The sequence below is a fragment of the Bubalus kerabau genome, chromosome 22 (genome assembly GCF_029407905.1).
Source record: "Bubalus kerabau isolate K-KA32 ecotype Philippines breed swamp buffalo chromosome 22, PCC_UOA_SB_1v2, whole genome shotgun sequence".
Classification (NCBI taxonomy): domain Eukaryota; kingdom Metazoa; phylum Chordata; class Mammalia; order Artiodactyla; family Bovidae; genus Bubalus; species Bubalus kerabau.
The window spans coordinates 24,453,036-24,478,572 of NC_073645.1; the positions used below are offsets into that span (position 1 = coordinate 24,453,036).

At 50.1% G+C, this 25,537-nt stretch overlaps 1 protein-coding gene across 4 annotated transcripts; it reads left to right on the forward strand.

The window, feature by feature from the left end:
- Window positions 1-1,212: 1,212 nt before the first annotated feature.
- On the forward strand, window positions 1,213-11,685 carry SFXN3 (sideroflexin 3). Of its 4 annotated transcripts, none has more exons than XM_055559885.1 (11): window positions 1,213-1,322; window positions 2,533-2,696; window positions 3,349-3,523; window positions 3,850-3,944; window positions 4,289-4,364; window positions 4,512-4,597; window positions 4,799-4,926; window positions 5,123-5,172; window positions 6,052-6,101; window positions 6,562-6,609; window positions 11,508-11,685. In XM_055559885.1, exons 2-11 carry the CDS (start codon window positions 2,536-2,538, stop codon window positions 11,584-11,586), a joined length of 948 nt encoding a protein of 315 aa, XP_055415860.1. In that variant the 5' UTR covers window positions 1,213-1,322; window positions 2,533-2,535; the 3' UTR covers window positions 11,587-11,685. The 4 variants fall into 4 exon arrangements, with proteins under 4 accessions (XP_055415860.1, XP_055415859.1, XP_055415861.1 ...); XM_055559884.1 differs by lacking the exon at window positions 11,508-11,685 and adding an exon at window positions 6,931-7,171; XM_055559886.1 differs by lacking the exon at window positions 4,799-4,926 and having other exon boundaries at window positions 11,508-11,627.
- Window positions 11,686-25,537: the final 13,852 nt, after the last annotated feature.

Here is a 25,537-nt window from a genome sequence, read left to right on the forward strand (position 1 = left end):
CCATTGGCTGGGAAGGCCGCCAGTCACTCCCTCCCACCACCACTCCTGGGTGCCTGGGGCTGCCGTCTGTAAACTGGGCTGGGGCCGGTGGGTTCTACCCGCTCCAGTTCGAGTTCTGATACTCCATCTTGCACTATGAACTTAAAGCCTGGATCTCGGCTCGCCCGGCTCCCGCTACCGGTTCGGTGCAGGCGAGCCTAGAACCGCGTCCTTTCCAGGCCGAACCAGCTACTTACTAGGGCTCATGGAATTGCCACCTCTCTGCGGTCACCCCTGAGGCCTCAGCGAGGGAATGTCACTTGGGCAGAGAGAGGCGTGAGCCTGCAGTGGGCAGGAGCTCGAGCTGGAGCCTCAGTTTGCGGCATGGATGTTCTGTATGATGACTGAGGGGTGTGTGTGTGTGTGTTTGAACGTTGCCTTCACATAGATCCTCCTTCTATGTCAGAAAGTGTCTCTCTGGCCTTCCAGTTCTGGAAAGGACGCATAGCAGGGAAGCTGGTTTCGGGCCACCAGAAGTAAGAAGAATGTCTCATCCACTTGCTTGATGCAGACAGAGGTACCTTGAGCTCTCTGCCCCTTCACCTCCGGGACAGGTCCAGGGGCCAGGGTCTGTGATGCAGGGATAGGGACTGGAGTCATAAGGAAACTGGGGACCCAGCGGAGCTAGAAGTTACAGAGGGGAGGATAGAAGACACAGAGGAGGAAAGGTGCGGGCACTGAAAGGACACAGGCGCGAGCAGAACTGATCTGTGATGGGGTAAGAGTGTCCAGATGCTGCGAGAGGACCTCATGGCAACCGGGGTAGGAGCCCAGGGGACCAAGTAGGCAAAGGCCACGGCCAAGGTAGCCATCAAGTAAACAAGCCTGGAGGTAACACGAGTCCCTCTGGGCGCACCGTCAGAGGATGCCCCTCCGCGCCTCCTGCCTTCTCCGGGGGCACCTAGACCCCTTGGGCAGAGGCCGGGTGCCTCCCGAGGCCAGCCAAGGGAATGCAAGTAAACGGGGCAGCTCCTCCCCTCCTCTCTCGCGCTGGGGACGCGGCCAGAACTGATTCCCGAGCCCGGATTGGCTCTGGGAGGCTGTGGAGGGCTGGGTCTCGGCAGCCAGGGCTGGGGGCGTCGCCCTTAATGACACTCATCGCCCCCAGGCCCTGCCAATCCCTGGCCTCGTCGGGCGGAGCCCCCGCCTCGCAAGCCGGTGAGCGTCACGCGTGACGTTTCGCGTGATGGATGTGAAGGCGGGGGCGGGGAGGCGGGGGAAGCGCGGAGAGGAAGGCGAGTTTGCGGGCTGCAGAACAGCGGAGCCCAGGAACCTAGGGAAGCGTGAGTGCTCGCTGTGCCGGGTGGGGCTCGGGGGTCAGGGGAGTAGAGGGTTGAGGGCTGGGAGTCAGAAAGGGAAGCTGCCCCTGTCCTATAGGATTCAGTATCTTCGGCTCATGGGGCACAGGGGAGGTTGGTTAGGGAGGGAATGTTAGGGTGGGGCTCTGTGTGGTCACACGTTCAAGTGTCTGCAGCTGATGGATGTAGGCTGTGCGTGTGTGTGTAAGTAAGTAAGTAAGTAAGTAACGGTCTTGGTGTGCAGAGTGTGTCCACCCTGCCTCCAGGTCTGTACAGGGCGAGTATGCTGGTGTCTCTGTGTGTGGGTATGTGAATGTGAGTGTGCAAGAGGGGAGGGCGTGTCTGCCTGTGAGGAAGTGTGGTTGGAGAGGATTAGTCATTTTGTAGGATTTTGCCCAACGTGGCCAGATGGCTGCTTCAGGCTTTCCTCTCTATGCCGAGTGAAGGGGTCACTTACTGAATCCTGCTCCTTTAGAGGCAGGTGGCTCAGGAAGAGGTGAGTGGGTGTCCATGCCAGCCCTGCCCACCTGGGGAACAAGGAGAACTTTGGGCAATTCAGTGTGGGTTGGGCAGTTCAGTGTGGATGAGGGAGATGGGTCTGGAGAGGGAACTTGTGGATGCCTGCGAGCATACTGGCTGGCTGGCATCAGTCCCCTGTTTGAGACCAGAATAGGTAAGCCCTGGAGCTGTTGAGCCCTTGCTCTCCTCCATTTAGGGCCTGGAGTGTGGTACAGCTTATGCCATTTTTCCAAACAGCCTCGGGTGTTTGTATGTAGATCTCAAAGCAACTGGGGCCTAAAGCTGACATGAATGTGGATGCGTGATGCATATAATCTGCATTTTTGTGCATACAGAGCACAAGAGTAGCTGCATGGGATTAGTTGTCGCTCATGCGTCAACCACACACGTGTAAATCCTCACTCATGAAAATCTGCAGCAGGCCAGAGCACAAGGACATCTGCTTTCCTGGCCCTGTTTTCTCCTGTCCCCTCCTCCAGTGGCTGTAGGTCCCTGGGCTGGAACATTGCCTAGAGAGCAGCTCCTCCCCCACTTGCTTACCTATCTGGAGTTACCTTGAGCTCCAGAAGGATTGGCAATAGGCCCAGGGACCAGGGCAGCACCACCGAAGTCTCCCCCATGTGGAGCCCTTGGACCCCTTTCTTGGAGTCCCCTGACTTTGGTCCCTGCCCTGCAGAAAATGGGTGAGTTGCCCTTAGATATCAATATCCAGGAACCTCGCTGGGACCAAAGCACTTTCCTAGGCAGAGCACGGCACTTCTTCACCGTGACGGACCCCCGAAATCTGCTGCTGTCTGGGGCACAGCTGGAAGCTTCCCGGAACATCGTGCAGAACTACAGGTGACCCCTGACCCCATCTGACCCAGGGATTCATTCCCTGCTATTCATACAGTACTTGTTGTACCTATCTCCCCTCACTTGAGCATGACCCTGTTCTACTCCTCCACCCCCTCACTCCTTGACTCTATCTGTCGGAATCACTGACAACTAAGACACAGAACTTCAGCCCAAAGGATTTCAGGGTGTTTGGGTAGAGGAGGTGGTGTTGATATTTATAGGTAGGGGGCTGTTCTATGCTTCACAAACCCTCTACAGGACCTGTCCCTCTGCTGGGCCACCCTCTGCAAGGATGGAGGGGCTCAAAGTTGAGTCCCAAGAAATTAGGAGGGCAGCCTCCTTGTTTCCAGGAGGAAAAACCCTCAGAGCACCCCAGCCATTTTTGACCCATTGGAAACCACCATGACCCATGACCTGGCATTAGACAGAAACAGAAGGGCACCCTTCTTTGTGTGGCCAGAAGGGAAATAGAAATAGGAGCGCTCTTTCTGGAAGATTTGATTCTTCCCCAGAGACAAAAAGCTCATTTGTTCTGAGATTGGGAGCCAGAGTGTCTGGTCCTCTGTCCAGATCACCCCTGAGCTGGGTGGGCAGGGCTTGGGAGGGTGGATCTGCCCCCTAGAATTGCCTGTCAGCTCCTTCCCAACTTCTGCAGGGCTGGCGTGGTAACGCCAGGGCTCACCGAGGACCAGCTGTGGAGGGCCAAGTACGTGTACGACTCTGCCTTCCATCCAGACACAGGAGAGAAGGTGGTCCTGATTGGCCGCATGTCGGCCCAGGTGCCCATGAACATGACCATCACTGGCTGCATGCTCATCTTCTACAGGCAGGTCCTATCTTGTTCTATCTTGTCCTATCCCATTCTCCTCCCTGGTACTCTGTTCAGGCTAGAGGGTAACCTGATGATTAGGCATGTCCTCAGGGCCAGTTTGGGCAGAAAATAGTGGGTGGCTGAGAGCTTGTATTAGAATCTCTTCCATTTCTCAAAACTCAGGTGTGTTTGTGTAAGGAGGGTCATGCACAGGTCATCAGAGCAGGTTCTGGGGTCATCACCGGGGCCTCTCTTGAGGGTTTGGGGATAACCTTTGGGGTTTTATTGTCGGTGTCCAAGGATGTGGGACACTGTGGAAATAAGGACCTTTGTTCCCTCAGGAAGACCCCAACCGTGGTATTCTGGCAGTGGCTGAATCAGTCCTTCAATGCCGTCGTGAACTACTCCAACCGCAGTGGCGACGCTCCCATCACTGTGGGGTGAGAGCTCACCCCAGGGGCTCTCCTCCCGGCCCTCCATTTCTCTCTCTTGTCCCCCCGGGCCTGTGCAGCCCGTGGCTCAATGCCCTCCTCTCAGCCAGTCCCCTGCTCGCTTTCCTGGCCTGACTGATGGTGCGAGGTCTTCTTGTGTATGCTTTGGGGGACCCTCTTCAAGTGGAGGGATTGCGGCTTCCGGACAGGTCTACACTGGAGCAGGGGAGACGTTTCTCTGCAGTGAGGCCAGCCTCCCACACCTCAGTTACTGAGGATTTGGCGTGTCCCTGGAGCAAAGAGCCACATGCTGGGTGGTTCATTTCCACCTCACCTAGCTCTTCCACCCACAGGCAGCTGGGAACGGCATATGTGAGTGCCACCACCGGGGCTGTGGCCACGGCCCTAGGACTCAAATCCCTGACCAAGGTAAATGCCCCCCCATTCGCTCTTTGCTTACCTCCTTCTTCCCTTTCCCCTCCTCCACCCAACCTACAGACTCCTGGTGACTCTCCTCAGAGTTCCCCACCACCCCATGGCCCTTAGGGCCACTCAGTGACACCTTTCCTCCCCCAGCATCTTCCCCCACTGGTTGGCAGATTTGTGCCCTTTGCAGCCGTTGCAGCTGCCAACTGCATCAACATCCCCCTGATGAGGCAAAGGTGAGTGGCCCCTGCTTCTGGCGTGTGCATGCACAGAGTGCTTGTAGGCATACCAGCTGGCCATGCAAACTGCCGGGCCTAGTCTCCATCTGGTGCTGGGGGGATGGTGGGGTTGGAGAACCAGCCTTTGAATCTAGGCTGTCTGAGGGACCCCAGGGACCAGCTGCCTGTGATCTGATCCCCACCCCTTTCCCTTCTCAGGGAGCTTCAGGTGGGCATCCCAGTGACCAATGAACAGGGTCAGAGGCTTGGCCATTCCGTGGCTGCAGCCAAGAAAGGAATCTTCCAGGTGGTGATATCAAGAATCTGCATGGCGATTCCTGCCATGGGTGAGGCAGGAGTGGCTCCGTGGGGCACGGGAGGCCCTAAGAGAAGGGATGCCATTATCCAGGGGGTGTGAGGATTCTGGGTGCTGTAAGATTCTGGGGAGAGTGGGAGGAGCTGCTAAGGGGGAATCACCCCTTCCTGAGGGTCCTGACTTTCACTCCATTCACTCCCTCCCTCCCTGCCCTGCTCTTCCCTCAGCTATTCCCCCGGTGATCATGGACACCCTGGAGAAGAAAGACTTCCTGAAGGTAGGTCACCTTCTCCTTTCCCATCCTGGAAGTAGTGGTGCCTGGGGGCAGAAGTGACCAGTCCCCAACCTCCTCTGCAGCCTGACCTAAGTCTAAGACTTGCCACCTGTCTGCACCGCTGTGCTCCCCCTCCCTCTTCATTAATTCATTCAGCAAGACTAAATTGAACTGGAGTGAAGGAGCACTGAGGGTGCAGGAGGAGAAGGGCAGGAAAGAATGGAAAGGGTTTCTGTCCTGAAGGAAGCTGGTGTCGCTCCAGAGACACACAAGGGGGGGACCATCACAGTCACACCTGGTATCATGCTCGTGCTGTCAGCTGTGAAAAGCACTGAGACACATGCACACACACACACACAGGCTCACACGTGTGTAAACAGGACAGAACATCCTGTAGTTTACAATATGAGCTCTGACTCATTTGATGAATCCTTTATTCACAAATATTTATTGAGTGCCAGCTACACACACACACACACACACACACACGGAGCAACACATTGGTGGTCTCTATGGCTGGAGCAAATCAAGAAGGGTGTGCAGAGCAGGAGGTGTGTTTGGAAATGGACAGATTGATGCAGTGAGATGGGAGGGAGGGAGTGGAGGGTTAGAGAAGGCTTCCTGGAGAAATGCTCCTGGAGGAAGTGTAGGAAGTGATTCTGAGAGGTAAGGGTTAGGATGGTGTGCTAGGAAGGGTGTTGGCAAGCATGCCTGGCTGGAGTGGAAGGCGGCCAATCGCTGTTATGGGATTAGGGGAAAGAAAAGGGCCATATATCAGAGGCTTAAAGGTAGAGCTGATGGGATAGAACTGCCGCCGTGGTATGGGTTTACGGGTGAGGGGGGCAGGGGACACACACTGTTATATTCTCTCTCTCCCCGTAGCGCCGCCCCTGGCTGGGGGCCCCACTGCAGATGGGCCTGGTGGGTTTCTGGTAAGTATGCAGGAAGACAGCTAGAGTGTGTGCGAGTGTCCTTTCTGTGATGAATGTGGGTGGGTATTATTGCTTTTAAGATGTTTGTATATGTCATTCATTCATACAGTCAGGTGGTAGGGGTCTTGGACATCTGTAAAGCATAGTGTGTGTTAAGGGGTGAGGTTTGTTCTTGAAGGTCAAGAGTCTATTCGAAGGGGTCCCGCATCCACCATGGAAATAAGCCTTTTGGTGCCATCTCAGAGTTTGATGCACATTTAATTCCCGGTTCTGTCACTGGCTATGGCGCTCCGGATCACTGCTCTGGAGGCTCTTTCCTCAGCGAGAACGTACTGTCATCTGTCATCATTGGCTTTAATCAGTTTCCATCCGTAGGGTCTCCAGAGATGGGGTGGGGGACTGGGAGGGAACACTCTTAGATCAGCGCTTCACAAACCTCTCTAACACTCTTCTCCCTCAGCCTGGTATTTGCCACCCCCCTGTGCTGTGCCCTGTTCCCCCAGAGAAGGTAAGTGCTGTCCCTGGGCTTGGCTGGGGGCTTTGGACAGGTCCATAGGGTCGCAAAGAGTTGGACACAACTGAGGGACTAACACTTTCACTTCCACTTTTCCACACCTGTGGTAGCAGCTGACCTTAGGTCCCATCAGTGTGTTCCAAGAAGGGGCCTGATGGACATTCACCTTATCCTGGGGGTGAGGGAATGACTGTGATCTGGGCCTCTGGCAGTCGGAGCAGAAGATTCTGCAGCCTGGGAGGATGAGGGATGGTGGTCCCTGAGCGTGAGGGGTGGGCTCAGGGGACACTCAGCCAGCCTGCTCTTCTGTTACAGCTCCATACACGTGAGCAGGCTGGAGCCGGAGCTGAGAGCTCAGATTCAGGAGCAAAACCCCAGCATCGAAGTGGTTTACTACAACAAGGGGCTCTGAGGCAGGGTCAGCCCGTGGCCTCCTTCCTCGCCTCCTTGGGCTGCTGCTTAGTGGAGCCTTGCCATCTTTGCTGCTTTCCATCTGCCTGGTGCTGGGCGGAGGGCCTGATGGGGGAGCAGCCATTGAGACCAGCGATCCATTAGGCTGAGAGGTGCCCCCATAAGCCTTTTTCTCTCCTCTGATTTCAAAAGGCAGGGTCACATAATCCCTTTCTCCTACGCTAATACGTCTGTGTATGTACATAAGTGATAACGTGTGTGTGTACAGGCTGTCCTGGGATGTCCTCATGTCTGGCTTCCCTTCTTGGCTATCTGCCAGCCAGAGTACAGGGCTTTCTTGCCTAAACAGTTTCACCAGCCAAGTCATTTCTGATGGGACCTTGCCCCTTCTGGACATAGGAGCCCCAGGATCTCACGACAGAGATTGAAGGACATTTAGCAGGCCAAACTGGGCTGAATCCTTCAGATTTCTGCTTTCTGGCTCCCAAAGCTGACTCGAGAACTGAGCTGGCAGAGGAGGACATGTGGGGATAAGGGAGGCAGGGGGCTTGTCCCATCCCCCACATCCCGGAATGGGTCATTTCCTCTCCTCTATAGAACAAAGGAGTGTCAGCATCCTGTACTGCTCTTGCCGGCTTCCCATTCTCCCTGCCTCCCACTACTTAGGGCACAATCCCAGGAGTTCTCAGTCCACTCTGACATCATAACCTCGAGCTAAACTTACAATCCCAGCACCTCCCACAACCAAAAAGCCTTGAAGGCATAGCAAGCATTCCTTTTTAAGAGCCCCCACAGCACCCTCTGACAGAGGGAAGCAGCTGTGGGAATGGTGCTTACACTCCACAGGTGTCTGAGTGGCTGTAAGACGCCTCAGGGCAACGAAGCCTGAGGGTACAATCTTAAGACAGGGGATTTTGTGTTCCACTGATCTTGTTAGACATTCCGCAGCATCCTGATCCTAGTTCCTTCTCTTTCTTGAAGGCTGGTTCTGCTCCCACCCCCACCCCCATCTCCAAGAGGCAGAAGGGCCCAGATGTCAATGGCTGGTCCAAAGGGGAGGTGGGCTTGGGGATGGAATATGTGCTGGTGAATTCACAGAGTGAAGAGTTGGACCTTGCTTCCAACTCCTGTGATCTCTGGCTGAAGTGGGGTGAAGGCCCCAGTGAGATCCTCTAAGAGCACCTTCCTGCTTCCCGCAACCAACCGCCACCAGTAATAAAAGCTATGGTGCCATTGTTACTCAGTAAACTGAACACCTGTCTGTTTCTTCTTTGTCACTCAATTCCACGTCCTGAGTGCCAGGGAAGAGCCTCCTTTCTGCAGTCTTCCGTAGGGAGCCTTCTCTCCCTACAAAATTCGAGTCTTAGTCTCTTCCCTCCCTATTTGTAGGGAGCCTCAGACGCCAGCAGAGGGCGCTCTGAGATTAGAAAAATCAATCTTCCATCAGCACCCAGAGGACTAAAGCAGGAAGGATGCAGGTAGATGATGACTCCACCTCCTATTCCCTTGGAGGAGAGGGGAGCTGGGGTGGGGGACGGGGGTGGGAAGGGGCTGATCGCACACTTACAAATCAGCTCAGGCTTCTTGGTTGTCTTCAGGCATTTGGCATGGGATAGGGTGGTGATCTCTAAGAGAGGAAGGCTAGAGGGCTAAGGACTGCCTAGCTCCATCAGAGAAGTTGTTAGGGTGCCACACACCTCTACGCACTCATCTCCTTTTTTCCCCAGCCTAAAGCTCTCACAGTAGGTTGTCAAGAGAAATCTTTAGGAATCTTTAGGACTGAATAGTCCCACAACAGCCTCAAGTGACCTATTACCCCAGCCTGAGCTCACTCATTCCTTGTGGAAAGTAGTTTACTTGATGGACAGCAGGGGGTGACGCCGCTGCCGCTGCCAAGTCGTTTCAGTCGTGTCCGACTCTGTGCGACCCCATGGACTGCAGCCCACCAGGCTTCTCCATCCATGGGATTCTCCAGGCAAGAACACTGGAGTGGCACTAGCTACTGCTAATTGAGTCCTGCCAGTCATGCCAGGCAGGCTTAATGAAACTAAGTGCTGTAAGTCCATTGTGTCTTTTGAGCTCCACAAACACCCTTGTGAGGCCAGACATATTATGTCCATTCATAGCAAGAAAAATGCAGGAAACCCATGGTTCAATCCCTGGGTTGGGAAGATCCTCTGGAAGGGAATGGATACCCACTCCAATATTCTTGCCTGGAGAATTCCATGGCGAGAGGACCCTGGCAGGTGACAGTTCATGGGTTGCAAAGAACTGGACATGACTAAGCGGCTATCGCTTTCACTATAGCAAGAAAACAGACTTATTTAAGACATTAAGAAAATTGCTTACAGCTACACAACTATCTGGTGGTGGAATCAGGATTCAAGCCAAGTTGAGTGCCTCTGAAGCCTGTGCTATGCTTTTTCCTCACCCACCAGTTAAACTTGAGGTCGTTCTTCTAGTCCTTTTGACATTCCAGGGCATCTCCTCCCTGGCCCAATTTGTTTACAGGACAGAAAAAAATGGACAGACCTTTCACCAAAGCCACTGAAGAGTTTCCAAGCTTGAGGGTTTTATAACAAGGAGTATAAGCAAAGATTCCCATTCTTGATTAACTATGGGATGACAGTTAGATAACCAGTTTCAATTGCATCCTGCCAGGGAACAGTGTCTCCCACCAAGCCCAGCTGGCACCCTGGGTCAAATCTTGAAACCTCTTTCTATAGTTATAGCTTTGGCCATTGGCAATCCCCTTGAAAAGAGGCCTTGCACTTTACTGGAAAATCTAGGCAAAAGAAATCTACTTAGGAAGTGAGGTGCAGGAATATTTGTAAAACAAAATCATTAAGAACATTTAGTAACAATTATTGTACTCCGCAAATAATACTAAACCATGTTAGAGAGAAGACTGGCCAGGGCACCAGTGGGCCAGTTAGTAGGAAGGCTTTTCTGCCACCAAAATTCCTAGTTTCACACCAGGTTCTCAAAAGAAAAAAAGTTTGGCTAAGGTTAACTTCACAGGTTCTTTAGGGGCAAATCCTAGTGAGGTATGCTTTCTAAACTGCTTCCACATGCTTGGAATTTTCTTTGGAAGCTAGCATTTGCGCAGAGATAGCACTTTACTCACTGGAAAGTAATCTGCCCCATTCTTGGGCCTCCTGTCTTCCTCCCAGTGCTCAGACTCCAGGAACCTTCTCTTGGAACTTGTATCAGCATCCTTGGCCTTCCTCCCCAGCCTTCTTCCTCTCTCCTGGTCCATGTTCTAAGGGGGAAAAATGACTTGGATCTGGAGGCCTGGCTTACCCTGGCTATAAGGAGGGAGCCAGGGGCTGTTTTCCTTGGCCACTGGGGCTAATGAGTTCGACATCTTTTTTTTTTTTTTTTTTTTTAATGTATATATTTCCAGTGGAGGCCAACATCTTTTTTTCTTCTTCTTTAATTCTTTTTTTAAATTAGAGAATTATTACTTCACAGTATTGTTATGGGTTTTGCTACCCATCAATGTGAATCAGCATTAGGTATGCATATGTCCCTTCCCTCTTGAACTCCCCTCCCACCTCCCTCCCTATCCCAACCCCTTGAGGTTGTCACAAAACCCTGGCTTTGGGTTCCCTGCCTCATATATCTAACTCCTGCTGGCTATTTTACATATGGTAATATATATATATATGTTGGAAACAGTGGCAGACTTTATTTTGGGGGGCTCCAAAGTCACTGCAGATGGTGACTGCAGCCATGAAAGATGCTTACTCCTTAGAAGAAAAGTTATGACAACCTAGACAGAATATTAAAAAGCAGAGACTTTACTTTGCCAACATAGGTCCATCTAATCAAGACTATGGTTTTTCCAGTAGTCAAATATGAATGTGAGAGTTGGACTATAAAGAAAGCTGAGCGTCAAAGAATTGATGCTTATTAACTGTGGTGTTGGAGAAGACTCTTGCGAGTTCCTTGGACTGCAAGGAGATCCAACCAGTCCATCCTAAAAGAAATCAGTCCTGAATATTCATTGGAAGGACTGATGTTGAAGCTGAAACTCCAATACTTTGGCCACCTGATGCGAAGAGCTGACTCATTTGAAAAGACCCTGATGCTGGGAAAGATTGAAGGCAAGGTGGGAGGCGAAGGGGACGACAGAGGATGACATGGCTGGATGGCATCACTGACCCAATGGGCATGAGTTTGAGTAAATTCTGGGAGTTGGTGATGGACAGGGAGGCCTGGTGTGCTGCAGTCCATGGAGTCTCAAAGAGTTGGACACGACAGAGTGACTGAACTGAACTGAATATAAATGTTTCAGTGCTGTTCTCCCAAATCACCTCACCATGTCCTTCCCCTGACTGTGTCTAAAATGTCTGCGTAGGACAGGTGGTTCGGGCTAGCTTTAGCTCCTGCCCTATGGACTTATGCCAATCAGACTATCCTAGTCCCGCCCTGGCTGGTGCCCTACTTGTTAAAACCAAGTCTCATTTCCTCCCCAGTCAAGCTTGTCAGTCTCAAGCCAACCCGCCCCTGCGGCCGCTTGGTCATAAGCGAGCACGCCCCTCGCGAGGAACATAACCAGTTAGAAGCAGAGTCCCGCCCCTGCTGTGGCTCCTGTCAGTCCAAGTTCGGTTGGCTCCGCCTCCTCCCCATTTCCCGGGCAACGGCTTTAGCGCCGCAAGCTGAGGATACAGTTCTCTACGCCTACCTGAGCCTGGAACCTGCGTCACAGATCACAGATCCGCTTCGTTGATCATCTGGGTCCTGGGCCGTTAAATCCAACAAATCCCCTCCCTAGTTTCCAGTTTCGAAACCCACAAGCGCCCCAGCGTCCGCCTTTTGACTTCCCGCCCAGAAATACGCGAGGTTTTCGAGGAATCACGCGAGGCCTTTCCTGGGTTCCAAGGCCTGTCCGCCCCCCCACCCCACCCACCCCCGCCCCGCAGCGGCCTATGAGGCTGTTGACTCTGCATCTTGCGCCTTCCGCGGTCTCTCCGTCTCTCTACCCTTGCATGCCACAGTTCAGTAAACTCTGCTAAGTGTGGCTCTGTGCCCAGCGCTGAGTAGAAATGGACTGTTGGGTGAAGAGTCCCATCCCACCTGCTGGCACACAGCCAGTGCTCGGCAGACGGTCCCCCCTTCGTCAGTCTCCCTGCATGTTGCACTGATCTCGGGTCCTGAAGCCGAACAATCTTTTGCTAGAAATTGTGGAGGAACCTCGAACCAGTTGTATCATTTTCCCAAAGAGAGCCTCTGAAGCTGCCCCCTTCACTCTTCTTTTATAAAAAATTTTCCCTCTCGGGCAGCCCCAGGCCAGGCTGCCAGAAGGACCATAGCAGCCTTAACTTCAGGCCACAGCCTCCTCAAGCTTTCTCCTTCCAGTCTTCCCAGCAACATTTTGCAACTGAATAACAAGGACGAGGAGAATGGGGGAGGGGCTGTGAATAATTTAGGCTATTCACACAACTCTGTCCTCCCCACCATCCCCTCACATCCACTAGGAAAATAACTCCGTCTGTAACAAGCAACACTGCAGCTCCTTCAGGGTAAAGTGCTTATGAAACAAGAAATTGCTATTTCAATATGTAAATTAACCACCTATGCCTTTTTCTGACTGAAGACCTCCCCTCCTCTGTCACCAGCAAATCCTCCTTTTATTTCCCAGAAGGAGCACTACTGGTTTGAGTTATAGTTGAAGTTATTTGTGGACAGCAGTAGAGAATGATTGTGGATAGCTTCATTAAATTGAAAGGATTCTGCCATAGCTCTCAGAACCAGAGATGGAGCTAATCAACCAGGCCTTAGAAAGGGCAAGAAGCTGAGCAGTTCCAGAGGCCTCAGCAATGGCAGTACTCAGACACTGTCATAAAGGTAACAGCTTCAGTCTCTCTGTTCAAGTTTCAAAAATTGGTGCAGCTTAGATCAGTTGTCTGCCCTTAGGAGGTAGCCAGAGGTCAGGGTCAAGTTGCAAGGGCATTGTGCATCATTACTTCAGGTCCCTCTCTGTGGTTGGGGCTGTTCTCAAAGAAGGGCAATTATCGTGAGCTGGGAATTAACCTGAGTGGTATTTGCTACAGTATGTTTTCCTATTAATCCTATACAAATGATTCTCTCCAGTTTAAATAAAAAAGCTGAGGGCAGGCATCATATCTTCACTATTTTTTTATTGTGATTAAAAAAACATGTAAGATAAACCTTACCACCTTAACCATGTTTAAGTGTACAGTTCAGTAGTGTTAAGTATATTCACATCATTGTGGAGTAGATCTTCATAACTTTTTCATCTTGCATGTCTGAAACTCTATACCCATTAAGCAACCACTCATATCTTCACTTTCGTGTGCATGCCCACTGCACCTGTAATAGTGCCCGATCCACGGTAGGTACACGATACATGTTTCCTGAATAAATGAATGTGGAATCCAAAAGTGCTCTAAACCCCACTCAGATATTTGTCCAAGGTTAGTTTACTGACACAGTGGCTCTCAATCTATTTTACTCCTCAACAAACTTAAAAGACATGACATATTCACAACAGAAACAGTGGCTCACAGCTTCAGGGATTTTCAGCTTACCCTCCCAGGGAGGTATGTCAGAATCTTGGGGGTAATGTGACTTGATAAGTCCCCTAGGCAAAGTGAAGCTTGTTCCTAGAGATGTTCCAACATGTGATAGCCAGCAAGAGAAGGAACTCAGCCCTCCCTCTCTGTCTCTCTAGGAGTCCTAAATGCAGGGAGGTGGGGACAATATCTAACACGTAATCAGAGCCACTGTCTCCAACTCTGCTGTCTATCTGCTTCCTTCTACACGCCATTGCCTTTTCCTCTTGGCAGTTTCTGTGGTGCTGACCTGCCAGTTCTTGGGGCTGGCTCTGAGCTGCCATTTTTTTTTTTTTTTTTTTTTTTTGAGCTGCCATCTTTTAAGGTATGCTGGGAAAGAGACATCACCTCATTCTTGTTCGGTTTCCCACAGCAGAGTTGCTGGTCTCTGGTGATATACTTTCATTGTCATGACCTCCTTTCCAGGGTATCACGGCACAGTAGGATCAGGGGTGGTAGTGGGTAGTGGTGATATAAGATTAAGGAACTGCTTTTTATGGTAATCAAGGCTTCTGTGTCTGGTTCATCCTGCTAGACTTGATCATCACTGCTAGTGATTTTCTTTCAGAGCCACATTCTGCACGCTGGCTTCTAACACCTGAACCCCCAGGCTATCAGACTCCCCTGTTTATATCTGACCCATAAACTGTGGATAAGATTTTAGTTCTTTTCCTTTGGCTAAATCAGATGACTTCTTACCACTCCATTCTAAAGGAAATCAGTCCTGAATATTCATTGGAAGGACTGATGTTGAAGCTGAAGCTCCAATACTTTGGCCACCTGATGTGATGAACTGACTCATTTGTAAAGATCCTGATGCTGGGAAAGATTGAAGGCAGGAGGAGAAGGGGACGACAGAGGATGAGATGGTTGGATGGCATCACTGACTCAATGGGCATGAGTTTGAGTAAACTCTGGGAGCTGGTGATGCACAGGGAGGCCTGGCGTGCTGCAGTCCATGGGGTCTCAAAGAGTCGGACATGACTGAGTGACTGAACTGAACTGAACTGAACTGCACTTTTCTAAGACCACTGAGAAGGCTTGTTGCTTAAGGAAAACAGGTAGACTCTAAGTCTGTGGTTTCCAAACTGTATACTGAGGCACCTCAGAGTGCCACAGTAAACTCAGGACTTCCAGGGAAACCCCAGAATAATCAACATTGCTGGGACACTGCACAAACTACTAGCTCGAGGTAGTTCACAGTTCCAAAATTAGACTGTGCTATCTTACTTTTAAAGATGTCTTTGCAAAACTGGGTTTTTGATAGTTGCTATCACAAAAAGCAAGAACTATACAAAAGTCACTGTGGAATAGGAGATGATGGCAGTATCCAAGCTGATTCCAAGGTTTGAGAAGTTATGCAGAACCCAACAGGCACACACTTTCCATCCATTGGTAAGAATAATGTAAAACCATTCTATTTTTCTTCCAATTTATGTGTGTTAGGTTTTCAAACAGCTGCATAAAGAAGTTAGGATGTAAATATTAAGTTGTTTTGGAACTAAATATTTAAAGGGAATCGTTAGATATTTCTTTTGGCCTAGAGTACTGTGAAAAAATTCCTGAAAAACTAAGGGCTCCATTAATGTAGAAAATTTGGTAACTCCTGCCCTAGATGAATGAAGGAAGAAATGAAGGAATATCACTGGGTTGCACTTGGGTCTCAGACTTGCCCTCTCTAAGTTCCCCAAGTACTGTGCCTTTGTGGGAAAATTTTCTCTTATTGAATTCTTTTTTGAAAATTAAATTTAATTTTTAAAAATTAATTTATTTTTTAATAATAAAACTTTTTTTTTTTTAATTTTCTTGTGTAGACTTTCTCTGGTCATGGCGAGTGGTGGCTACTCTCTAGTTGCAGTGCACGGGCATCTCATTGCAGAGGCTTCTCAGAGCACAGATTCTAGGCCTGCAGGCTTTAGTAGCCGGTGTGGAGCTTAGCTGACCAAGACATGTAGAATCTTCCCAGGCCAGGGATCGAACCCATGCCCCCTGAATTAGCAAGCTCCCACCACTGGACCAATAGGGAAGTCCTCCTACTGAATTCTTAATAATTCCTTCTGGGGAGTTCTAACCTTGTTTCAGTGATCCAGTTGTTCACACTGATCAGACGGTGGTAGAGTGTCCCTAGGGACTGGGGATGGTGCTGCTATATTGGAAGCCAGAGCTGCGTTGATGGGGTCAGCTCAGATCAGAAGCAAAGGAGAGAATGGAGGCTAAAGACAGCGCTGCTCTGTACCTTCAGCTAAGCTGCATCAGGTAGCCCAGCCTCCTTGGTAAAATCCCCAGAGACCTGTCCCACACTAAGCCCCCTGGAGGCCACGCTGGATCCGTTGGAAGAATGGACGCGCTATCTCGAGGCCACTCAAATCTGCTGGCCTTTGATCCGCCTCTATCCCTGGGGAGGGAGCGGGTGGGTGCTGGTGAGGCCCAGTGCTGGTCTACTCTTCTTTCTCCTTCCCAGTCCGCATCCTTAGGTGACTGGTGGGCGCCTTCCCGGCGCGAAGACTGCAGAACCCGCTGGTCCCTAACTCCCGGCTCATACATTAAAGATGCGGAGGCGCCGGGACTGCGGTGCCACAAACATGAAGACAAATTTTAATCCCGAGCAAGAAGATGCAGGGAAATGGGGGGCGCAGGAGAAAAATGAATTAGGTTTTTATTATGTGTTTTATTATGCTGTAATTGAACGGGATTAGGCGAGAATACAATATATTTCTGATGCGGCTGGAAGAGGGAGGGGGCGGGAAAGAGGCTGACAGCAAGTGAGAGACAGTGAATCCCGAAGAGAAGCACGGCGGGCCCCTGGGGAGGGCGGAGGAGAGGCGCCGACCCGGATGCATGGGGGCACCTCCCCCCCACACCCCCGCCCCGCTTCTCTTCCTCGGGCAGTTTGGACCAGGATGGGGGCGGGGGTGAGGAGGGCTGCGTTGGAAGTATTGGGTTGGAGACAGATCCCGCTCGCAGGTGCTGGTGGAAGAGACGGGCTTGAGAGCTGGAGGACTGGGAGCTTACCAACCCTCCCCAGAAGGGAAAGTGAGTCACCGAGGGGTGAGGGGCACAACTATGAAAAGACCGGGCGCTCTGGAGTTATGGGGTCCCAGAGGCCTGCGAATTCACACTTGTTCCTAACATCTACTTACCCGCACACGTAGGGCCCAGGCCTCGTAGGTCAACACACATCAGAGTGCCCACTTCGTGCCCAGCCCTTGCTTACGGTAGGGGGGGCTTGGGCTTTCAGACACTCCTCCTCCCTGTGTAGCCTACCGAGCTCCCCTCACCTCTGATAAGATTCCTATCTGGGCAAGGCTAACTCAGCACCTTCACCCCCAGCACTGAGCCCCCAGGAAGTCTCCTCAGATAAAGTGTGCCCAGGTGAGCTCCGGAGCTGGGCTGCCTGGCGGGAATGTGCGACCTCTCCACTCACCTCCGGAACAGCCTCCCTCTCCAGCTCCCTCACGGTCCGCCGCCGCTCGGGCAGCTTCATTAAGGGTCGCTGCCAGCTCCGCGTCTCACCTGCTGAAGCGCCCCTAGCTCTCCGCCAGGGACTTGCTCCTGGCGGTGATGAAGAGGCCCATTAGCTGCTTCTACCTTTAGGGCGGACTGGGCCGCTCTCCCCACCTCCCAATTAGGACATTAGAAACCGTCAACCAAGATTAATAGTTCCCGGGCTCCGGGGCAGGGAGATGAGCCCGGATATCGCTGCAGCGCCGCTCGCTCGGCGCTGGCCAACCTGGTGCCGGCCGCACCACCCGCCGCCATCCCTCTCTCCACCTCCTTTCCATCAGGTGAGCCCCACAAAAGGGTCAGGAGTGCCAGAGACTGCAATTCTATTTCCTTCTCCGTCTCCGACCTGGGCAGAGGTCTGAGGCTAGGCCAGTAGGGGAGGAAGGTGAGCCCTCTCCCTTCCTCCTGCGGGTTTGACTGAAGGACTTTTGATTTTAAATGATGGACTGAACTTCGCTTTCTCGGAGAGGTTCCCTTGACCCCCTCTCCTAAGTAAATTCCTTTTCTTATTCTCACTCATATCCCCATGTCATATTTTTCAGTATACGGACCATGTGTGTGCTTTTACCTTCATCTGTTTATTATGTCATTGTCTCTCTCCCCTACTTGACACCAGTCTCCAGGTGGAAGGGACCATCACTTTACTCACCATGGGCTCTGGAGCACCTTCAGTAATTTTGTGGTCAGTGGATGAGTGGGCAACAGGCTTGTTCCCTGTTTTTTTGTTTTTGTTTTTTTGCTTTTTTTGTTTTTTAATGGAAATACCTGTTTCCTATGTAAATTCCACCACCCTCTTCTTAAACACCCTCACAGCATCTGTACTCTTCTAATTCATAATTGTGAATTACTATTTCTGTGACTATCAGTTTGATATCTTCTCTCCATTGAGGTCATAACTCGTGGAGTGTGGGCAGAAGCTGGGCACTCAGCTGGCTCCCTAGTGTCTACCTGCTGGGTTCTCGTTGTTTAGTCACTGTCATGTCCAACTCTACTGTGACCGCATGAACTGTATAGCCCACCAGGCTCCTCTGTCCCTGGGATTTCCAAGGCAAGAATACTGGAGTGGTTGCCATGTCTTCTATGGGGGATCTTCCCGACCCAGAGATTGAACCTGAGTCTCCTGCATTGGCAAGTAGATTCTTTACCACTGAGTCAGACCAGGCAGGAGCTCAGCAGTTAGTCGGTCAGATTATGGTGTCTGAGGACTCAAGAGCCATAGTGCTCTTTCAACGCCATTCTTTAGAGGATTCTGTGGCCTGGAGAGGCAAAATGACTTGTCTAAGGTCACAACCAAACTAGAAGCTAAGCTGGGATGAAAAAAACTCATCTCCAACACACTGTGATTTTTCTCCAAATGTCACATCATCTGGGATCCTGAGGAAACGTCTTCTGAATTCTGAGGTTACTAAGCATTGGGAAATCTGTGGGGTGGTCCCAGGTGTCTCTGCCTTTGGTGATGGTCATCAACCAGAACGAAGCCTTTCCCCCTCCTTCCAGGGACTTGGGGTCCGGAGGTGCCCTATGCGCTGTGTCAGCTGGGGCAAATTCTTTCCATTAAATCTCAACTCTAGTTTCTCTTCCTTGGATGTAAAACTAGGGGAGTCTCATCTCTCCAGGCCTGGAGGGTTGTGAACTACCTCTGACCTTCCTCTCCAGTCCCTACACCTACAGCCCTGCCCCTGGCCAGCACCAGGGTGTGAAATGATTTGGGAGCAAGAAAGGAAGGCAGCTACAGAGAACAGCTAAGACAGAGAGAGTGGGGGGCCCGAGTTCTTCCTCCACCTTGTCACACCCCTAGTGTCACCTCTTAGAACCCTTACTCTAGGGGGAAGGGGCGGGACTGGGTTTGGGACTAGATCGATACTTCACTAGGTGTTGATGACCGCAGGCTTTCACCTTGCAGATAATGGGGTGAGCCGCAGTAAACTCTCGCCGACAGACAGGGCTCCCCCGGCCTTAATGAGATAATCAATACTTGTTCTCGGCTTAATTTCCATCTAATTGCTCTTTAACGACGCCGGATAATGGGCCGCCTCCTGTGAGGAGAGAGCTGGCTGGGAATCCGACCCGCCTCGGACTCCCGGGCCTCCTCTGGCGGGCTAGGTGCCCTCGCGCAGGTGGGACGCGGACGCACCCCGGGCTCCGGCGGGGCTGGAGAGCTCCCTCCGTCGGCCTCCTCGCCCTGCGCTGCCACCTGCCTGCGGCGTTCTCGGCTCTCTCAGGGGCCGCTCCCCAGCCAAGCCGCCGGGCTCAGGGCTCCGGGTCACCCGCCTGATGGGGCCGCGGAACCGCTTGGTGCCCTCACCCCCAGACAGCGCCTCTTCCTGCCTGCTCCCCGCCGGGCCAGGTGTGTGGCGTCCCAGCGCCCTGGGCCGAGCTGAGGCGCCTCAGGACGTGACCTTTCCTCCCTTCCCCTCCCGCTTCCATGTATTATTGCATGTGGCCGTGGTCCGGAGGCCTTGGGTAAATTGCTGTGTTTCTACACCTAAGGAGGGCGCCAATGCCATTTATTTTCTTGTGAGGTAGCTGGGCTGCCTCCTGCAAAGGAGCCTCCTGGTCACCACAGACCAACCACTCAAGCAAGGAGGGTAGAGAGGCCCTGAAGCCCCACGGCTCTGAGGCTCACACTGCCCCCCAGCTCAGGAAACCACCTCATTTTCATTCACCAGGCCCTCCAGCCCAACCACATATATGGAGGATGATTCCTGCAGACACCAGCAGTTCAGGTATCAGCCATCTGTAAATGCTCTCACCTCCCACTTGCCTGTCCCAGCACTAGGAGCAGCTGGGGGTTCTCTCCAAGGCCTCTAACAGGGGACTAGCCTGCCTTTCCCCTATTGCCTCCCCAGAAACCCAAGCTCATCTCTCTTGTCATCTCTGTTTTGAAAAACATTTTTTTTGACTGTGCTGAGTCTTAGTTGCAACATGTGGGACTTTTAGTTGCCGCATGTGGGATCTAGTTCCCTGACCAGTGATTGAACCTGGGCCCCCAGCATTGGGAGCAGGGAGTCTAAAAGACTGCCCCTGGGAAGTCCCCTCTCTTCATGCCAGCTCTGAAGCACTTTGGTCTCAGGTGCTTAGATGCTGTGACCAACGAGGTTCCCCATCATCTCCCCATCTCCTGATCTGGGCACACGCTCACCTGTATTTCTACAGCTTGGCTCCTGAATATGGGTTATTTAAATGATAAGACACCAGCTGCAGTTCCAGCTCTAGCTGCACTAGAGCTGGCCTGACAAAGATACAGTGATACTGTCAGGATAATGTGATGGTTAGAATCAGGCCTTGGATGTTGTTAGCCCCAGGTTCAAGTCTTGGCTCTGTTGCTTACTGGTCAGTGTGATAGTGGGCAACTTTACCTCTAGGTCTGTACCTCAGTCCTCTCATTTAAAAAGTAAGGTTAATAATACCACCTTTCTAAGTCTGAAACTAGCTGATGTATGTATATTGCTAGCCACAGTGCCTAAAACGCTGGAATGGTTTGATAAGCGGTAACTATTGTCATTGTTATTACTGCATGTTAGAGCTGAAGGAACCGTCTAGTTCGAGGATCATAAACTCAAAGGCCAGATGGACCAGCAGGAATCTTAAGTGAGGGAGGTAAGCCTGGTCAGGACTGTGGTGAGCTGGGTAGGACCAGCCCCACTCCAACAGCAGCCAATGCTCATCTTCAATGGTGGCAGGGTGGATTAGATTCCCTGGGTTTTCTTCTTTCCAAAAAATCTGGCAGCATTCAGAGCTTAGACACTAGGTCCAACTTTTCTCACTTCCTAATCTTAGCATTAGGAACAGCACTAGGAGCCCTTAGGCCTCTCTTAACATCCTGGCCTGATGACTCTGGCCCCTAAATTTATACAAAATTTCTCATTATTTAAATATTGGCAATTAAGAAGAAAACCCACTATGCCAAATACAACATGTTTGAAGGCTGAATTCCTTGTTTCTTAGAATAAACTGCGGTTCAGATGGGTCACAGCTGCTGGCCAAGCTGACTGAAAGCCTGGATTCTATGGTAAAATAAGAACTTCTCAGAGGCCCTTCCTAGATTATGGGGCCTTTTAAGCTGCCTCCCACTGCAGCTGCTGCCTGCTTTGCAGACAGCACTCAGCAGCTGGAAGCTTGACAGTTCCCAAAGCACAAGACTGATATACAGCAGCCTTCTCTCTTGTGATAAATCTACATTCTAGATTCTTTTAAGATGTTGTAGAAGGGGCTTCCCTAGTGGTTCAGTGGTAAAGAATCTGCTTGCCAATGCAGGGGGACACGGGTTCGATCTGTGGTGAGGTTAAGATCCCACATGCTGCACAGCAACTCAGCCTGTGCACCACAGCTACTGAGCCCATGTGCCTCCAGCCCGTGCCCCGCAACAAGAGACCACTGCAATGAGAGAAGCTTGGCCACCGCAACTAGACAGTAGTCCTGGCTTGCCGCAACTGGCGAAGGCCCTCGCACAGCAATGAAGACCCTGCATAGCCATAATATACATAAATAAATAAATCTTAAAAAAAAAAAATGTTGTAGAGGGCAGTGTGGCAGCAAATCAAGTCCCAGGGGCCCAAAGATCTCAATTCCTTAATTTAAAGCGCCTTATTTCTACATAATTCTTGAGTTCAACTTCAGTGTGAATCTACTCAACACATTCTCCCTGAGGTGTCCCCCAGTTAGGGGACAGAGCCAGCAGGAGGTTTGTGAGGCAGAGTTTGCCTGATTGTCATCTTTAGGTGCTTCTCTTCCTGTATTTTATTCCTGGGGAAAACGGTGGAAAATACACGAAGGAATTGGGGATTTGTAAGGCTGTTTCACACTGACATGTAAGGTTTATGGACCCATGAACATGCTGTAAGGTTTATGCTGACCCTCATGTTTCTTCTTTCTAGCCCATGTTCTAACACGTTTGTTCTGTTAGTACCAAATTGTCCACACTGAACAGAGGTGGCAATTGTTCTCTGCTCAGCATTATATATATCATATTGTGATGCTCTCTGAGTCTAGGATTCTCTGTGATTTGGTTACCTAAAAGCCAAGTAGTTCCTGGCTTACTGTTAGGTCCTCTCCATTTTCCATCAGCCTGTGAAAAAGCCTCCCACCAGTTTTTCCTTGGTTCTAGCGTACATTTCTCAGCTTCTTCCTTGGCTTCAGGGAAACAACCAGCTCAGGAAAATCTTGGATATTAACCTATTGTCTAACTTGCCACAGAAGCCAATGCTAAGCTCTATTTTGTCTTAAGAGTAAAGGTTGAAAGTGGGACGTAAGCAAGGCTATTGCCACTAACAAATGTAGTTTGGGGTCCAAGAACTTTTCCTGGTCGATATGGTCTTGATGGGACTGTTCAGTTGGCCTCCTCCCTCTACAGAACTTATCTTAATTTTGGTTCCCCAGAAAGCAGAATCTGACATAAGGACTGTTTGGGAGGTTATCCATGAGAACAGTGAGGGAAAGAGGAAGTGAGAGAAGTGAGGGAAAGCAAATAAAGGGTGCATCAGTGAGGGAGAACTCTTCTACAAGCCTGGACAGAATACAGCACAGAATTATCCACTGAAAGGAAAGGAAGCAGGGGTATTTATCCTCCAACTCTTGCTTCACTGGCTACAGCTTGCTCCTGAGTTAACCCTGGCATTTTTAGCCTGCCCTGCTAGCTGAGCTGTCTAAGGGCCAGAAGACTCAACAGGTAGAGAGACCCATGAGACGGTACAGGAACCATCTGCAGGAAATCTTTGGGATGGTCGATGGTAAATGAGTTGGGCATCGACTGCATCTGATGCAGAGGAGACAAGCTCCAGGCTGGTCAGGCCTCGGCCATGTGACTAATTCCTTTTGAGCACATCACCCCAGCAGAGTCAACAACATAGCTCCCTGCAATTTGATGTTGTTGTTGTCGTTCAGTCTCTCAGTTGTGTCTGACTCTTTGTGACCCCATGGACCTCAGCACACCAGGCTTCCCTGTCCTTCACCATTTCCCGGAGCTTGCTCAAACTCATGTCCACTGAGTCTGTGATGCTATCCGACCATCTCGTCCTGTCATCCCCTTCTCCTCCTGCCTTCAATCTTTCCCAGCACCAGGGCCTTTTCTGATGAGTCAGCTCTTCACATCAGGTGGCCAAAGTATTAGAGCAATTTGATGTACTAATGCTTTTTCTGGGGGCCGTAAGTATAATGTAGGCTGGAGCTGCTTATGGCCTTCTTCCTTGGCTGCTTGGAAGAAAATATGAGAAATAGATTCATCAGTTTGGATATACTGGTATGACTTTTAGTATAAAGGTCTGCGCCAGAGATAGTTTGGTAATCATTTGGGTGTTATATAAAATAAAGGTGGAAGAAATGAGGAATCACTGTAGAGGTGTTAGCAGGAAGGTATCTCACTGGCCTCACACAAAATCATCAAGTAAAAAGTCAGGCGGGACTGAAGAGCCTGCTGCTTTGGAGGACATCATTTATTATCACCAGATCTTCCGTTCTGAGTGTGCCATAACAACATGTAGTCTTCAGTTAGTGTACCTGGGACTCATCCCAGCAGGTAGATGTGGAGTGTGAATGTGTGAGAGTATCTAGCTTTCCTGACAATTAGCCTCCCTTCCCTCCAATGACTCTGGGTAATGGAAAAGCAACTTATATATTAAAGGACATTTTGTCTAGTATTGCAGATTTTACTGGCTTTTCCCTTAGCATGAACTTTACCTCTCAAACACCAGAAGACCCATTGCTGCTGCTGCTGCTAAGTCGCTTCAGTCGTGTCTGAGTCTGTGTGACCCCATAGACGGCAGCCCACTAGGCTCCTCTGTCCCTGGGATTCTCCAGGCACGAACACTGGAGTGGGTTGCCATTTCCTTCTCCAGTGCCTGAAAGTGAAAAGTGAAAGTGAAGTCGCTCAGTCGTGTCGGACTCTTAGCAACCCCATGGATTGCAGCCCACCAGGCTCCTCCGTCCGAAGACCCATTCAGTTCAGTTCAGTCACTCAGTCATGTCCAACTCTTTGTGACCCCATGAACCACAGCACACCAGGCCTCCCTGTCCATTACCAACTTCCAGAGTCCACCCAAACCCATGTCCATTGAGTCGGTGACGCCATCCAACCATCTCATCCTCTGTCGTCCGTTTCTCCTCCTGCCCTCCATCTTTCCCAGCATCAGGGTCCTTTCAAGACCCATTAACTCACCTTAAATTTTCAATTATATACACACACATACATGTATGTAAAAACAGGTAAAATGTGAATTAAGGCCCATAGTTTATAATATTGTAGCAATATCAATGTCCTGGTTCTGATAGTTATATCATGGTCATATAAGATTTATCATTGGGACAGGGTGAGTGAAAAGTACATTGGAACCTTCTGTGCTATTTTTGTAATTTCTATGCAAGTCTAAACATTTTTCAAAATAAAGGGGAGGAAATCCTTGTGGAACTGGTCATCTTAGAATCATAATCTCTAATGTATTTAATGGCTAAGATGAAAAAGACTGATGATACCAAGTGTTGGCAAGGATGTGGCACAATGGGAAGAAATTTTGGAAAAACAATTTGGTGGTAACTAGTGTTGAATGCAAGCGTATCACATGCAGCAGCAATTCTATTCCTAGGCGTGTCCTGGTTTATATAAAAGTCAAAACCAGGCAAAATTGAAACACAGAGTTTAGAAGTGGTTATCTAGGAGGAAAAGGGGGGACTAGTCATGACGGGAGCTTCTGGGGGTGTAAACCATGTTGTATTTCTTGACCTGGAAGATGATCACGTGAGTGTTCATTTTGTATTAATTAACTGAACTCTATACTTTGTGCACTTTTCCTCTTGTCTGTTATACTTTGAAATGAAATAAAAGGTTAAAAACAAAGTGAACAGAAATGTAGAAAGATTCAATGATTTTAACATTTTTTCTAAGTTTACTAATACAAAAATGTGGCCAAGTTATTAGGTTAGATGGAACTATGATTTCCATCTCAAAGGTGCATGGAAAATGGGAGCCTGGAGGAGGAGTTGCCTCCCCTGACATAAGAAAAGTAAACTGAAGAAAATTTTCACCTGATTTCTTTCTGCATGTCTTAAAGCTCATTCAAGTTGCCTTAATGCTTCTGTTTTACAGAGAGCTAGTCTGCTGGATAGCAGCTTTCATTTGGTACCATTTTTTGCAGCTAACTTATAATATCTACCTTCTCACCTGGTTATCCCAACATTTTACATTTATCTCACCATCCTAATTTACCTATAAAAACAGCTTCTACTTTATTATAAAAAATAATTTTACAAAATAAAGGATTATAAGCATTACACTCAACCATATGCCTCATTCTAAATTCTCTTAGGGTGTTTGTTGATGATATGTGTAATAAATATTTACACAGCTGAAATTAGTATTCATACACTTCTCCTTGTCACTTAACCCTATTTTCCTACACATACTTTTTATTTTGACTGAGTTCACCTATTTGTCA

Bases quoted from the DNA above. Each gene is read 5' to 3' on its own strand.
- SFXN3 (XM_055559883.1), top strand. From the start codon at position 2,536: ATGGGTGAGTTGCCCTTAGATATCAATATCCAGGAACCTCGCTGGGAC. The intron at 4,365-4,511 runs GTAAATGCCCCC...TTCCTCCCCCAG, and splicing joins GACTCAAATCCCTGACCAAG to CATCTTCCCCCACTGGTTGG. The intron at 5,173-6,051 runs GTAGGTCACCTT...CTCTCCCCGTAG, and splicing joins AGAAGAAAGACTTCCTGAAG to CGCCGCCCCTGGCTGGGGGC.